The sequence below is a fragment of the Megascapheus bottae genome, chromosome 25 (assembly GCF_031878675.1).
Source record: "Megascapheus bottae isolate mThoBot1 chromosome 25, mThoBot2.hap1, whole genome shotgun sequence".
Taxonomy (NCBI): domain Eukaryota; kingdom Metazoa; phylum Chordata; class Mammalia; order Rodentia; family Geomyidae; genus Megascapheus; species Megascapheus bottae.
In genome coordinates this window covers 15392299-15409556 of record NC_143533.1, presented here as the reverse complement: position 1 = coordinate 15409556, position 17258 = coordinate 15392299, and the positions used below count along the sequence as shown (strand labels likewise).

Below are 17258 nucleotides of genomic sequence, written 5' to 3'. Positions count from 1 at the left end.
CAATTTATCAGGAAGCAAAACCTTTGTATATCTATATTTATTTTTGGTCACATATCTTATGATGCATTTACATATGTTAATATATACACATATTTGCATAAGAACAGATACATATGATTGTGTGTGTTTACATTGTTACATATGTATTCATCACAGTACTTTATAAAGCAATAGTCAGGCCTTTTGCATATTCTATTTTTATATTTTTCTCAACCTTATTAATGTAACTAAAATTAAAATTGTATATGTTGTATAAAACATGATAATTATATGATTACAACAAAATAAGCAAATTCATCACTAATTTTAATGACTATTATTTCTGCATCCATGTGTGTATATGTGTGTGGTGAGAATTCTGAACATCAATTTTCTTAGTAAATCCTGAGAATATAACGTTAGCTCTACCCACATGCTTCAGATTAGATCCCTAATTAGATCCCTCAAAGTTTGAATACTTTGTCTCCAAACTCCCATTTTCCACCAATATCCAGCCCCAAATGATAATTTCAGTTGAAACATCTGCTTCAAAAAGTTCCTTGTGTATAAGGTTTCACACACAGAACAAATAGAATATCTTTTACTATCTGTCTTTTATTTCGTTCTTGTTGACATAATTTCCTTAAAGTGAGTTAAATGAATATCTCTACATAATTCTTATTTAAATACTTTAAATCAATATTTATTGTACATAATTCTCTGAACAATTTAGGTTAACATGTATTATCCATGTTAACATAGAACAAACAGTGAATTTATATTCTTCAGATCCAGTTTTAATGTTTGTACTTCCTTTAACTTCTGTGATTTGTCTAGTTGATACTTCTATGTTGAATAGAAATTGTTGAGAGTAGAAATCCTTGAGTACCTAACATTAGAAAAAAAAGTTTTTAGCTCTTCACTATTGTTTATAATGTTAGTTGTGGGCAGGTCACCAATAGCTTTTATTGTCATTAGGCATATATTATTTGTCATAAAAGTATGTAACATTTTATCAAATACTTTGGCCATTTGAAATGATGTATTTTTTTATCCTTGATTTGTGAATATTAAACTAAGCCAGCAGTCTAGAAATGAATCTAACTTGATCATAGTATATGATCCTTTATTTGTGCCATTACTGTGGCTTGAACTTCAAACTCTTATCTTCTTCATGCAGAGCTGACACAATACTCCTTGAGCCACAGTTCTACCGCTGGCTTTTTTCTGAGTAGTTGAAGATGATAATCTCACAGACTTTTATGCCAAGGCTAGCTTCTAACTAATCTTCAGATCTCTGCCTCCTGAGTAGCTAGGATTACAATTGTGAACCACCAGTGCTCAGTCGTTTTAATGTTCGCTTTGGTTCAACTTTTGTTAAGGGATTTTTTTTTTCATCTATGTTCATCGTGAATATTGTCTTGTAATTTCTTTCTTTGTATTGTTCTTATATGAATATGTTATTATAAAATAGACTAAGTGTTTCTTCTTAAAAAAATTTTTGTCAGTCCTGGACTTGAGCTCTTCCTTGGACTTTCGCAAGGCTAGAGCTCTAGCTTTATGATATCTCTACCACTTGAGCCTCAGCACCACTTCTAGCTTTTTTTTTTTTCTATGTATGTGGTACCAAGGAATCAAACCCAGGTCTTTGTGCATGCAAGGCAAGCACTCTACCACTAGGCCAAACTCCCAGCCCCTTCTTCTTAAATTTTAAGAAAGACTAAACAAATTGTCATTCTTTCACTGATTGCCAGAACTCACATATGAGATTTTTATTGTTGCGTCATTTTGTCTACAGGTTTGTTTTCATTATTATTCTTGGTAGGCTGGGCTGGGAGTTTGGCCTAGTGGTTAAAGTGCTTGCCTAGCATGCATGAAGACCCGGGTTTGATTCCTCGGTACCACATACATAGATAAAAGCCAGAAGTGGTGCTGAGGCTCAAGTGGTAGAGCTCTAGCCTTGAGAAAGTCCAAGGACAGTGCTCAGGCCCTAAGCTCAAGCCCAGGACTGGCAAAAAAAAAAAAAAATTATTCTTGGTAGGTTGTAGCAACCAATTTTTAGATTTTCTAGCTCATCGATATTCACAGTAGTCCCTGTTGGTCCTTTTTATTTTTTGTTTTTAATTTATTTTGTTAGTAATTATAACATGTTTATCACTTCATTTACTTGAGTCTTTTTTAACTAAGTATAGCTAACAGTTTGCAATTATGTCTATCTTTTGAAAAAAACTAATTTTATAGCTGTTGTTATCCTATTGTCTGTTTCATTCTCTAATCTTCCCTGTTCTTTCTTTCCATTAACTTTGAAATTACTTTGTTTTGTTTTTCTGTTCGTTAAAATATAAGCTAAGATTGTTCATTTGGCAGTTTTTAAAATACTATATTTATCATAAATTCCCTTCGAGAAACTGCTTTTGCTGATTCCATACATTTTTATTCACATATATTAATGGCAGAAAGGGAAAGTTTACATTCTGTTATTTTCATAGTAGCATGTAATATGTAAAATTTGCAAGTTTGCTATGTTGTTAGTACATTTGATTGTTTTGTTAAGCATCTGATTTGTTCTTTGCCCACTGCTTGTTTAGAAGTTGGTTTCTTCTTTCCATATCTTGATTTTCTAAATTTTTTATTTTACTTAAGTTTCATATATTATAGTCAGAAAATATACTTGATATGATTTCAGTATTAAATTGGTTGACATTTGCTATGTTAGCCCAACATATTACGTCTTTGAAAGTGTTACATGGGTACTTTGAAAGAACATGTAGTCTATTACTGTTGGATGACACACTATATCATTTTTATTAAAAAAAATCTGATTACTAAGTAAAAGGAACTTAGAAAATATCACAGGGTATAGAAAGGAATATGTTGTCATACTGGTAATAGGTAATAGTAACATACTGGTAATAGTTAACATTCTGGTGATTATTGCTTTCAAATATTTTGATTTTACATAAGTAACACTATGCTATAAACATAATCTTACTTCCTGAGTTTTACTACATAATCTGTAACATTTCCTACATTTAAAATGTAGGAAATTTAAGATTAAAATGATCATTAAATGCATCAGTATTAGTGGTCACAAATTACTATGTCAAAATCATAGATTTTTAATCCAGACATCTATACTATGTACGATTTGGGTTTTTTTTCACTTTGGAATTACAAGCAATGAAGCAATGTTGTTCTTTATGCATGAATTATTTTTCAGTATTTAAAGTTTGCTAATACTGTTACAAAGTGCTACAAACTAAGCATCTTAGAATGGCACTTGCATTGCTGAAGAATAGGAGGCCAAGATCAAAAGTTCACAGAGCCATGCTTTTTTTTTTTTTTGAAGTTGTTGAGGAAGGATACATCTACTTTAATATTATATCCTGGTAATTAATTATCTCTGCAATTATTCAGTCAACATTTCCTTAGAACCAACTCTCAAAACTGGAATTCACTAGTGAAAGCATTACTAAAAGGTTTCTGAAACTTTTATTAAATGTATTGAATTTGTACAGTCTTGCACTCAGTGTTTGATTTATGATACCTTCAGTAGTTTTAGAAATTATTTCTAGTGTCATAAAATTTTATCTTTATTCTATTGCTAACTTCAATAATATAGTAATTGGATTTTTCCACACTTAAGTGTCATAGTTGAACTATCTAAAATCTAACTTTCAATATATTATTCTGTATATTTAGTACATATTCCTTCTATACTTTGTTTTTCTTCATTTATTTTATATTTAATTTTTTTAAATATATGGGACCTTGTGGTATATGCATGAGATAAAGATACCCATCTTAACAATATGGTGAAAGTTAAGAGAACAAATTGAAAATTCTACTAATTTCAAGATACTTAGGTTCTGGGAGATTTATAATGTAAAATGCCCAGTACAAGGGCCTTGAACCCCAAATCAAAAAAATGTTTCAGGGGGAGAAGTTTGCTCCAGCAGAGATTTGAAGAGTATCAGGCTGATGGCTGAATCACGAAGAGAGAAAAATTGTTTTAGAGGAAGGAAATGAAAAATGCTAAGGTATATAATTTTCAAAGAATATGATATAAAAATGAAACTTCAGGGCCAGGAGTTTGGCCTCATGCCTATCTAGCATGCACGAAGACCAGGGTTTGATTCCTCAATACCACATACATAGAAAAGGCCAGAAGTGGTATGGTAGCTCAGGGTAGAACACTAGCCTTGAGGAAAGCCCAAGGACAGTGCTCAGGCTCTGAGCTGAAGCCTAGGACTGGCAGAAAAAAAAAAAAAAGAAACTTCAGTATTTTGTATTTTGATTCTGACTGACAAAGTTTGGGAGGTGGAAGAGAAATGAGGAAATTTATGACTGTCTTAATCCTGGATCCCATTTTCTTTCATTGGGACATTGAATGGGCTATGAAGAAGGCAGTGGTGGGTAATGTCTATGTTTTATGGAGCTTAGAGGGACTGAATATTACCAGCAGGGAGGTAAGAAAGTCCATGAAACCAAGGAAGGAAAGTTTAAAAGTACACATGGAAATGAGTCCATTGATAACCAATGCATGTTATAGCAACTCACGAATGAATGAGTCAATGCATTGCTGGGTTGAGCATCTGCATTGTGATTAATGACCGTGGCAAGATTACTTTTGTTCAATGAGGTGGATGAGGAAGACAGATCTCAATGGGAAATAATGGATAAAAACTATTTATTCAGAATTTGGAATATTTGATATGAGATCTTTATTTCTAAACCAATAAACTGCTAATGTGTAGGAAATAGCTATTATTATTAATTACTATTTTGTTATATATTGACTGTTTCGTTAACTGTTTTTAATTAACTCTGATAATTTCCCAGGTATTTGGTTTTATTTTCTGTAGATTATAATCCTGATAAAGAGCAACTTTATCTCTTGATTTCTTCTATTTATGTCATTTATGTTTATGCTTTGATTGTTTTAATGCTTTTTAAATTAGCCAGAATTTCCTGAAGTTAAAATAATCAGAGTTGTGTTTTTCTCTTCTTAATGGAAATGGCTAATATTTCACACATATATTGATGATTCTGAATTTTAAATAGGAGGGTTTTTTTAAAGTATATTCAGTTTTAGGATAATCCATTATAATCCTTTGTTAAAGAAGTTTCTAAGAACCATTTAGAAAATGAAATCAAATTAATTTTTGAGAATAGTTGGCATTCAGAGACAAATTTCTGAATAATAGATGTGTTATTGGTTGATGTGTCATATTCAATTAGTTATTCTTAGGTTTTTAAATCATATTTGGGATAAGATATTCTTGGATGTGGTTGTATTTTTCTTCTAAAATAATGCTGACTTGTATTTGATATATTTTACAGTACTTTACACACTTATAAGATTTTTTCTTTATTACCTTACAATATAATTTTACTATGTTTTGTATTTGAAGCTAAAATCCTGACATTAGAAACACAAAATATTTAATCATGGCAATCAATCCATACTTAATGAGTCAGGGAAATTCAGATATTTCAGACTGTCATCAGTAAGTATCATTGTTGAGATACATGACCTTGGGCAAATGATCTTTCTGAGATTCATCTCCAGAAAAGCAATGTGACTCAACTCTAAGGTCCATCCAGAACCAATATCCTGCTAGTAGAGTTGTTGCTCCAGCTTTATTCTTAATAAGCATGGCTGAGTAAGAGCAATCATTCTACTTGAAGTAACAATGATCTTATCTCTATGACGCCAGAAGATTTATAGCTTTTTTTGAACACAGCAATAATAATAACCACCTAATAGTTAGTTGTCTATCTACTTACGCTCATGAGCTGTTGAAACTTTAAAATATCAGCCCTATATTTTGTTATACACTGAACTGGAGGACTAGAGACAAACCACTTTGGTTGCTTTGTAAAATTCACCCAAAACAATGGATTTAAAACACATAAGTGGAGGACCTCGAGTCCTGTGTTTGTCTCATTTCTGCCATTTACTAACTCTGTGATCTTAAGTCAGTGAACATTTTTAAATATGGGTAAGACAGTCTTTTATATTCATTTTCAGCTTTATGATAAGAGAAGACATAGATCTTTAATAATAGGAAGTTGTATACTCATCTGAGGTTTATTTCCATAAATATTTACTCAGTTGATTTTGTCAACAGTGTTGGGATTTAAAAGTTGGGTTTAAATGCTAGAAAATTTATTTTCTTAATGCCTTTAATAAATGGCAGAACCTTGGCAGGAGCCCAGGATTTTTGATTTTCCAATGGTATTCTTTTCTCAATAGGGCATGTTTTTATTCACAAAATACAGCAGTTGCCTGTTAAATACTTTTCAAGCATTTAGGAACATTTTTCAGCTCTTTAAATTATGGGCCCAACTATCGCTATTCCCTTGGGGATTTATTCTTGAAACCTGTTGTGTTTTTAAACAATGTTACAATAGCACATTATTCGTGTGTATGTTATGATTCCTTGAAATGTACTCCATCTAACACTTATCCCTTCTTTTCCCAATTCTCTTTCAGATAGCAGTTCTATGGATGAAAAGGTTTTCAATCATACTTTTTCTTCCCTCCTGAGGGATCTTGTCTTTTGTACATGTTTGTTTGTGACATCTTAGACCTGTTTTGGTTTCTCTGTTTTACTTGTGAAATGTGCATGTCATCCTGGCTTTCCATTCTTTGGTTGTCCTTGAAAGTGTGCCTTCAATACGTTGCATTTCTGAAGAGGTCACACCTTGCCAGCTGCGCTTACCTTAGCTTATACCTGCCAAACTCAGGGGTCTGCTGCGGTCAAACACAGCATCTGTCCTTAAGTCTGGCTAAGCCATGACCTTGCTGACTGATTCATGATCTTCATTGCACATAATCCAGTTTTAAGGTCAAAGAGTATTTGCAGTATGATGTATTTTTCCTGGACTTTGCCAGTGCTTTGTTTAAATGCGGATGGCTAATTTCAAAACTTCCACTCACCAAAATACAGCTTTGACTTGGAGCTGACCCTGCTTAGCATCTGTCATACTAGGTGTTACGTGTGTAGTGCAGTTGACCTGTGTCCGAGATATGCATCCATCCAGTCGTAGTATGCTAAAGGTCTGTTTGTTTTTCTCTTCTTCTTCATTTAAGGCTCGGATAGTAAATGGCAGTGACTTGGATGCTTCCAAATTCTCTGCACTACAGGTATTTGGTGGGTAAGTACATTCGTTACCTTCCTAACTTGTTCTGTTGTAAATCGCAGTTGTCAAGTGTTTAGAGAAGGCTTGTTGTTGCAGGATGGTATAATCCATTAAAGCATCATTGCTTTAGGTGCTTTTTCTTTATCTTCCACAGTAAAGCAAAGCTTATACTTTTTGCTTTGAAATTAATGGGACACATTAATTTCATATCAAAAATTCTAATCTGAGTATACATAAATATACGCACATATATGGAATGCAACTGGAGTAATCTAACCAAACAATGTTTTAGCATAATCTTGACATACATGAATATAGCCACACAGTGTGACAGAACTGTGTTTCTGTATCTCAAGTGCTGTTTTGATCTATTTGCTTACACTTACGGATGTCTGCATGAATATCTTTCTATTTGATGAAGATAATCCTTACTATTTTTTGTCATGGTTACATGTATTACATTTAATTAATGCATCAAAAGATGTAGTATTGAATTGGAAAATCATGTATGAAGCCCTCTGAGTTATATAGTGGTCTCACTCTGGCATGTTTGTTACAGGCTTTTTTCTTCATGCTTCCTTTCATATCTATGTTTATATGAAGTCAAGAGCTGTGTATAGTTTAACAAAATTAGGCTATTCTATATGTAAACAGATAAACAACTAATTTAATTCTAACTTTATACCACAAACTGTTCTGCTTGGTTCTTACAGTGGCTTATGAATTAAGTACTATTAAGTGCAAAGTTTGTTTATAAGCATATATCTAATCTAAAATTCTGTTATTTTAGCCAGTACACCATATTGTCTTTGCAACTTGAAAATTGTGTAATGACCTTGGAGTTGATGACTTTAAAGACCCTGAATCTCCATACCTACCAGAACTCCCATCATTCATTCCTCACAGCTTGGGTTCTCATTCCTTTACAAACAGGGACCTTTGTCATTGTCAAAGTAACAAAGCTCTACCTCCATGTTTTTCTTAAATGTATGTTATGCAACTTTCTAAATCGAGTCACTGGCATCTTCAGTTGACACTTCACACATTATTTTTCTTCCAGAAACAGCCTTTTGAAATAACTGTTCAAAAGGTATTGATAATATATTAGTGGCAGAGGGTGGATAATTTTCAAGCATCAAGAGAATTTCTCAGTGTCCAGTCTCAAGGCATGTCTGTTTCAAAGTTGCAGCAAATAAAGTAGAGAGCAAATGGAGAAAATAGAGGGCAAAATCTTAGGAGTGAGATTGTGGTTGAATCATAGATAATTGCAAAATAGAATAATGAATTCATTTTTGATATTGATTCCCTTAACCTAGTAGCTCATGACACACTCCATCACAGTGTAGACCACTGAGTGTGACAAAAAGAAAGTGCAGAGAAAAATCTTGAAGCCCTCTTCCAGTGTTAAGAGGCTGTCACTTATGTTATATCTTATAATAGCACCATGATGTCAGATTTTCTGTGAACAAACCACTCCAGAGGCTTAAAGCACTGAATCTGCTTGTCTGCTCTGCATTCATTCATGCATGCCAAGTGAGCTGGAAAAAGACAGTGCTCCAGTGTCTGTCTGTTGCCTGGGATCACAAGGATGCAGTGTGTCATTCATAATACAGCTAGCGCCACAAGCTTCTGCAGTGGTAATGACAGGATTCTAACATAACAGCTGTAAGCATATGCGGGCATGTTCTTCCAGGGCTAGAGAGCAACACCTGTCACTTGCAGCACTGTGATGTAAAACAAGTCCTGAGTCCAGCGGGGTATCTCACAAGGAATGTGAAAACATACCTTGTTCCATGCTTACTAGCAAACTAAAAAGCTCTTCCAAGTATATGTGTTTCCTAACTTGAAGTAGATAGAATGTTGTGCTACAATTTTGTCCCTACTTAAAAGATAGCATATTTTGAACTTGCAGTGAAAAAAATGCCACAACATATGAGAATCTTGTTGTATTATTTTGTATTATTGTATATGTGATCTCAGCTATAATAGCTAACTGGACACAGGACTCTGTAATCTTAAGAGAGGAGAAGTCCTGTTTTTTTGTGGGTTTTTAGTTTTGGCCTGTCCTAGGGCTTGAACTCAGGGTCCAGGCAATGTCCCTGAGCCTCTTTGTAGTAAAAGCTAGCACTGTACCAATTGAGCTACAGCACCACTTCTGGCTTTTTCTGAGTAGTTTATTGGAGGTAAGCGTGTCATGGACTTTTCTGTCTGGGCTGGCTTTAAAACACAATCATCAGATCTCAACCTTCCCAGTAGCTAGGATTGTAGGCATGAGCCACTGAACGCCAGTGTCTCATGATTTAGAATGATCAGGTCAGATCTCATAGAGGAGATAGCATTGATTCAGAACTTGAATTGTGGCATGTGGACATGCAAAATAAAATACACACCAGAAAGTCATATTCAAACCCAAAAGTGTATTGGACACTGGTGTCATCACATGTTGCTTAGAGAAGTAGATTATGTGTTTGGAAAGGTGACCTGTAAGTGTGAATGCCTTGCTAATGTTATCATTCTTTGGAGTTACACATACATATGTTTCTGTATGTATGTGTGTAATATGTATATTCTATATATGTATGTGTATACACATAAATGTATATGCACATATATACATATATAGATAAATATAGACATATCAGAACTTCCACCTTGGAAAAGAATGACTCAGGTGTAGTAGACACAGGGATGAATAGGAACTAATGTGTGCTGGGGTAATGAGAGGAAGAAGATAGTGAATACTTATTTATATTCACGATAGTTTTTTCAATCAACCAGAGAAGAATCATCTGTCAAAAGTTATGTAAAAGAATTTTTAGAAAGGTATTAGTTTCCAGAAACAAGAGCACTCAGGCAGAGCAAGCTTCTCTTTTGCTTTGAGGACTTTTACACAAGCCTGTCAACCATAACAAGCACCATTGTAACTCTTCCTCATTATCTTGATGTGTAGACTCTGAGGTGTCAGATAAGAAAGGCCAGAGATGGAGATTTGTACATGCCATCATCCCTGGAAAGATCTGAGTATGAATCTTTTTACACAAAGTGACACGACCTGAATCTCATCTTGACATAGAAACCTGTTTCAGGATGAAATACTTTAAATCGTTGTTCTAGATTTATACAGCAGCAACTCCAGAACCCCTTGGGTCTTTAATGTTTTATTTGCAAATGAAGGTTAGCAATCGTCATCCCACTATATCCTAATGCAGTCACAGAATTCATGTTTTTCAGTGTTTTCTTTAGCTCATTTATAGAAGGTACTAGCTCTACGAAACATTCTAGGGAACGTGTAAAGCTTTGCTTTTGGTGAGCAGAGGTAGGGTTTTCATGATTCAGGAAAGGTTTCCTGAATGCAGATGTTTCACTGCTAAAATCAGTAAGATCCTAAGCAATTGCTTAGTGGATCCATGGGACTTTGGAGGACCCAACTGGCTACTCAAAAATTTCCTCGATGCTAGCATACCAATTAACACACATAACTCACTAAAATCTATCATTTAGCCAGGTGTGAGTAGTTTATGCCTGTAATCCTAGCTTCTCAGGAGGCTGAGATTTTAGGATTGTGGTTCAAAGCCAGCCTAGGCAGGAAAGTCTGTAAGACTATTATCTTTGATAAACTAATCAGAAAAGGCCTGAAATGGTATTGTGGCTTAAGTGGTAGAATGCTGGCTCTGAGCACCAAGTACCCAAGCCCTGAGTTCATGCCCCAGGGCAAAAAAATGGGGGAGGAAGAGAGAAGAGAGGGAGAGAGGGGGAGAGGGAGAGGGAGAGGGAGAGGGAGAGGGAGAGGGAGAGGGAGAGGGAGAGAGAGAGAGAGAGAGAGAGAGAGAGAGAGAGAGAGAGAGAGAGAGAGAGAGAGAGAGAGCTGTAGCTCAAGAATATAAGCCTTAAATTAAAAAAAAAAAAGAGTGCCATCACAAAACTTGGGCATGCACACACACACGCACACAGAAACATATTTAGAAAATTAAGTTAGGTAGTATACTTCTATTCATGAGGCTCTACATCCCTGGGCTTCTGCATAAGAAAATTCATGGATTCCTGCTTGAAAATATAACTGCCTACTTCAGCCAGCCGCTTTTCAATTTCATTGCTGGAACTGTTTCTTCTTTACTTCAAGCTGCATCTTCCTGTCAACTGGAACGTGAGTGAGATATTATTTCCTAGTGCTAGGCAAGCAGACCCCTATTTTGTTGCCGTCAACTCTGGAAAGACATTGTCTCCCACTTAGAAACTCCTCACACTCGATCTCACGCCATTGAACAACTCCCTCCCCTGGCAACGTGCCTTACTATACTTCAGCTATTTTATGTACACTACTGAGCAGACAACAGTAGAACTGTCTGGTAAATATGCTGATACCATAATTTCCAACTTTTCTGTAGCGTTCATATTCTATTTAGACCAATGGAGCAGGCAGAATGAACGCAGTAAAAGTCTGACACAATATTAATATCAATGGATTTGAATAAAAGGGGAAAACCCAGAGGGAGAGAACTATAACATTTCAATGAAGTCAAGACACTGCGCTATTCATTCAATAGCACTATTCATTCTGTGGGTCTTTTTTTTTTATTTGAGTACAAGTTGCAAATCACAAGTTTATTTCTTGTGCATTATATTTAGCGGACAAGATAGTCAGGTGAACAAGACAAGCAGTGTACCATAGGAATTGGAAAAAGAAAGCCAGCAGTACTGTGGCTGGAATGTTTCTCAGTGTTTTGACATTTAAGACCTTACTTTAGCCAGGAGCAGTCATTTGAATACATGCATCATGGGTGTAATTTGGTAGATGCATAAGATTCATGAGGATATGATTCAAATGTAAGGATTTTAAAGACAGGTTGGCGTCAAGTTTTGATAGGGGCTTATTGGCCTGCCTTCTTTTTTTTTCCCCAGGAATTGAATTCAGGACCTGAACACTGTCCTTGGACTTTCCTCAAGACTAAGGCTCTACCACTTGAGCCATAGCCCCACTTCCAGCTTTTTCTATTTATGTGGTACCAAGGAATTGAACCTGGGTCTTCGTGCGTGCTAGGCAAGCACTCTACTACTAGGTCAAACTCCTGGCCCTGGCATGCCTTTTTTTCCATATATTTTTATTGTAATTAATAGAAGAATTACATTATATTCACCAGAAAGAAGGTGCATTACTTCACAAACACTGATATCTTTTCTCCTGTTTTGGTCCCCATCTCCCTCCCCCAACCCCTGCACATCATCTTGTTTTCTCCCCTTCCCTATCCTATTTCAAATGACCAAATAAACATATACAGAATATATCAGATAACAATGTAAAATACTATAACAATATGAGATAACCAAGGGACAGCAAAAGAGATGAGAGATAACATAGTGCATTAAGGACAACAATAACTCATTACATGTTTCTATATCCTGGAGGTCCTTTCATTTAGCGTCATACTATATGGACTTATGTATCTAGGTTTTGCTCTATTGTAAATCTCTGCTAGGAGAGCCCAAAGTTTCTACTGACTATGACAAACGAGGGAAACCATTGACCCTATGTTCCTTTGAGTCTGGCTTACTTCACTTAATATGATTTTTTTTCTAAGTCTTTCCATTTCCTTACAAATGGGGGGATGTTCTTTCTGACTGCAGCATAGAATTCCATTGTGTATAAATACCACATCTTATTGATCCACTCATCAACTGAGGAGCATCTGGGTTGGTTCCATATCTTTGCTGTGGTAAATAATGCTGCAGTGAACATCATTGTGCTAGTGGGTTTACTATGTCCTTGTTTCTGGATGATTGGGTAAATGCCAAGTAGTGGAATTGCTGGGTCATAGGGGAGCTCTATGTTTAGTCTTTTGAGAAAATGCCATACTGCTTTCCATAGTGGTTGAATGAGTTTGCACTCCTACCAACAGTGTAGTGGTCCCTCCTGGCCACATCCCTGCCTGCATCTCTTGTTATTATATTTCTTGATCCTGGCCATTCTAACTGGAGTGAGGTGGAATCTAAGAATTGTTTTGATTTGCAGTTCATTTATGGCCAGAGATGTCGAGCATTTCTTCATGTGTCTATAGGCCATTCTTACTTCTTCAGAGAAGACTCTCTTTAAGTCTTTGGCCCATCTTTTAATGAGATGGTTGTTTCTCTAGAGATTAGTTGGCCTGCCTTTTTTAAACATGTTTTTCTGACTTCAAATACCTGAAGTATGTTGAACTGTATATATATATATATATATATATATATATATATATATATATATTGCCAGTCTTAGGCTTGAGCTCAGGGCCTCAGCACTGTCCTCGGACTTTCTCAAGGCTAGAGCTCTACCAGTTGAGCCTCAGCACTACTTCCGGCTTTTTTCTATGTATGTGGTTCCAAGTTATTGAACCTGGGTCTTCGTGCATGCTGGGCAAGCACTCTACCACTAGGCCAAACTCCCAGCCTGAACTGTATTTTAGTAGGAACTCAGGCATTCATTATAATGAGGGAAAAAGGAGGAAAACCACAAGTCTGAACATTCAGAGTTGATTATGACATGTCCAAGGACATGTCAGCCTAAGTGTGGGCAAGCAAGTGACAGAAAGACCCCTCAAGCTGGAAACAGGAGGTTGGCCTGGCTCATGCTCGTAATGCTAGCTACTCAGAAGGCTGAGACTTGAATAATAGGGTTAAAACTCAGCCTGGACAGGAGAAACTGTGAGACTCTTAGCTCAGATTTACCACCAAAAATTCATTAAGTGGAGCTGTGGCTCAAGTGGTAGAGGACCAGACTTCAGTAGAAAGCTGAGACAGGCTTTTTGAGTTTAGGTCCCATTATCAGTGCACTTGTGCAAGTGCACGCACACACACACACACACACACACACACACACACACACAGGCTTGGCTAATTTACCCAAATCATATGAGTTGTAGTAAAAACAATATCACCAATTTTCATCTCTGGTCATTTTATAAATTGAATAATATACATGAGCTTACAAAGCTGGCCAGTTTTGACAGAGAGTGAAGTCCTTGGTCTTGCATGTTAATCATCTGACTTGCTGCAGACACATGTAGCCCATCATTCAGCTATTATAGAAACATCCTGAGATTAATAATTTTTTTCTCCACTCAAACTGTAGCTGGCACATTTAAATGTTCATGGATTTAACCTTACTGCAATGGCCAGGGACAGTTAAGAACTGCCACAATTTCTCGTATAATGGGAATAAACATCTGTACAATCAGTTAAACAAATTCAGAGTTGTTTTGGTTTTGGTATGTTTGTGTTTTCAGATTGGATACTATAAGCCCTTCTGTCGACTACCAATAGGAGCTTGGTTTTTTTTTCCAAACAATTGCACATCTGTGTCATGGAAGGATTTGGGGTTTTTATTGTTGTTGAAACACAGATTTTGTGTTGGTTATTTAACGTTTCCATGCTTCTTTGGTCTCTAGTAATTAGGAAGTTAGATATGATGGGGCCATGTGGTGTTAGTGCTATATATAAATTTCTCTCTTTTCATGTCTGCCTCTCAAGTGCTAATGGTTCCAGATTTTTGTTTTTATTCTTTTAAAAGATAGCCTACTTAAATACATAACTTTAAGAAAAGGGAATCATATTCAATGTAATACTCATATCTAATAATTTTCACCATCAGTAATAGCTAATCAAAAGAGTAGTGGTGAGCCTAGACAAGTAACTAGCATATATTCTCTAGTAATTTATGAAAAAGCAGAAAGGTGTGTTTCTCTCTTCAGTTGCCTTTGGGTTCTAACCCCTTGTTTGCAGAGTCTGGAGACCTGATTCTCTTAGCTTGTGCCTCTGAATCCCAGATAGACGGACGAGAAGGCATTCTGGGCCAGCCCATGCAATTGGAGAGGAAACATTTGAATTCTATGGCCTCATTCTGGAAGATTTCCTGCCCCCCCCAAAAAATAAAAAAGATCAAAACGCAAACTCAGCATACATATAAGAATAAGTTTTAAATAATATATTAGCTCTGTGCCCAAAAATGTGCAAAAAAATTCCAAGTAAAGTTCAAGTTCTCTCTACCACCACTAAACCTCAGATGGGGAGATTTTGTTCATGTTGTGCTTTTAAGGCAGGAGTGGATGTCTTCTTGTGCTTGATTATATTTGAGGTAGTTTTATGAGTAGGATAGAGACTTCTCTGAAGAGGAAATAAGAATGGCCAGTAGACACATGAAAGAAATGTTCAATATCTCTGGCCATAAAAGAAATGGAAATCAAAACACCTTTGAGAATCCACCTCACCCCAGCTAAAATGGCCATTATCAAGAAATCTAATAACAACAGATACTTTTACCAAGAACAGATGAAAGCAATTAACGTAACTTCAACGAAGATTAGATGAGCTGAAGACCCCAGCTTGAAAGAGAGGAAACCTCAGAACTCATGCAAGAAAATTTTATAGTTGGCCCAGATAATAAATGGCACACATCACCAAAGAGGTGATTATTTGATTGCATTTGCTTCAATACTGATGAAAACCATCCTTTCAGAAAAGCCCTAGAGAATGTTTAGGAGACTAAATCCTGTTAACATCAATAAACAAGGTTATAAGCTTGTTAGAAATATGCCTGATGGCTATCAATCCCACCCATGAGATTATGAACAGTTTCAGAACCCAAATTCTCCTTAAGTATAGAATTACCGCTACTTACAGGGCTTTTATTTATTTTGCAATGTTTTGCCCATTACAGGCCCCCTTACTAAGCACTCTACTGATTCCAGAGTTGACTATTGGGAGTTTCAGGTAACGTTCATGGAAGTTACAAATAAAACCCAATATGCTCGACTCAACATGACCTGGAAGGCCTGTGTTACTCCCTCCACATCCTTTGAAGCTTTTCCTCCTCCCTTCACAATGCTTCCTGTTATTGACCCCTGCAACATCTTGTGGCACATAATCACCTCTTCTCTCTACTCCTGTTCACACCATAGGTCTCTGCTTAGGAGATTCTTTTCCAAGACATTTTCCCTGGCCTTAAAATTTATATCAAATTCCCCTGCTTACTCTACTAGTGATTAGTAATTTTCGTTAGCAAATACTTGCCAGCTCAAACATGTATCTTTTATTTGATCGTGTGGTTGATGTCTTTTTTTCTCTCATACAAGGTTGCAAGCTTCATTTTAACAAGGACACTATTTTTAAAAAATCACTTGTTCCTTGTACCTATTATGGTGTGCTGTGTATAATAGGAGTTCCATTAACACTTCTTTTAAAAAATGAATGCTCTCCAAATATGTTTCTGTTGCTTTCAGATAAGACTAAGCTCTCGCATATCTTTTAGAAGAAAAGAGGTACTTGTCTCTATCCGTGCTGATAGTAACTTAATAGATTTGCACTTGATGAGCATTTGTATATAAATAGTATACAACATGTTAAAGACTTGAAATTTTTAATAATGACATTCTAAGGCAGAAAACAGAAGAAAACCAAGAAGTATCTTAAGCAGTGTGCTAAGGGAAAAAATGGGAAAAACATAATCATTTAGCTCATTGTACACAAAGGATTATCAACTTCACATACATCATTTGACAAAAGACAAATACATGAATCTATAAGGAATACAAAAAAGTATACATAGATAAAGGAAGGCAATCAGTAAAAATCATGGGGTTTTGAAAAATACCTTTATTGTAGATGGGACTGAGAAAACATCAAATATGCCCCCTTTAAAATTAAAAGCATGATACATGGGTTGTTGATATCCTTTCCCCCTAAACTCTTATGTCCAAAATAATCATTTCATCTAAAAATGTTGCAGAAGTTTTGGTATTATAGTATGAATCTTGAACCTGAAACTTATTTAGGTTGAAGACAATGCTTTGAATGCACAATGATCAGCTAGAGATGGACCTATGTTGAATACTTCATAAGTGATTTTTTTTTAGTACATTAATTTACTTTTTGGATAGAAAAGAGACTTCAAGAATCTCATTATACTAGAAGTACTTAATGAAGAAACCCAGGAGGTTAAATACCTGAGGTATTTCTGTTAGGATGTGTGCACCCTCAGAATAGAGTTAAGAAAGGTTATGAAGAATCTGTTTTAAAAGTGTGGGCAGGAAAGCCACAGGGATGGGGCACAATTCATGGTATACAGTAATAAAAATTTTTCAATGTACAGTGTGATCATTATG

The 17258-nt window shown here is 35.7% G+C and overlaps 1 protein-coding gene across 1 annotated transcript in view; it reads left to right on the top strand.

The window, feature by feature from the left end:
* The window catches only part of Unc13c (unc-13 homolog C), a 269849-nt gene that overhangs the window by 38771 nt on the left and 213820 nt on the right, over window positions 1-17258 (top strand). Inside the window, exons 2-3 of the mRNA XM_090358380.1 lie at window positions 6479-6501; window positions 7079-7143. Of these exons, the coding sequence (XP_090214506.1) occupies window positions 6479-6501; window positions 7079-7143 (88 nt within the window). The remainder of the gene's footprint in view (window positions 1-6478; window positions 6502-7078; window positions 7144-17258) is intronic.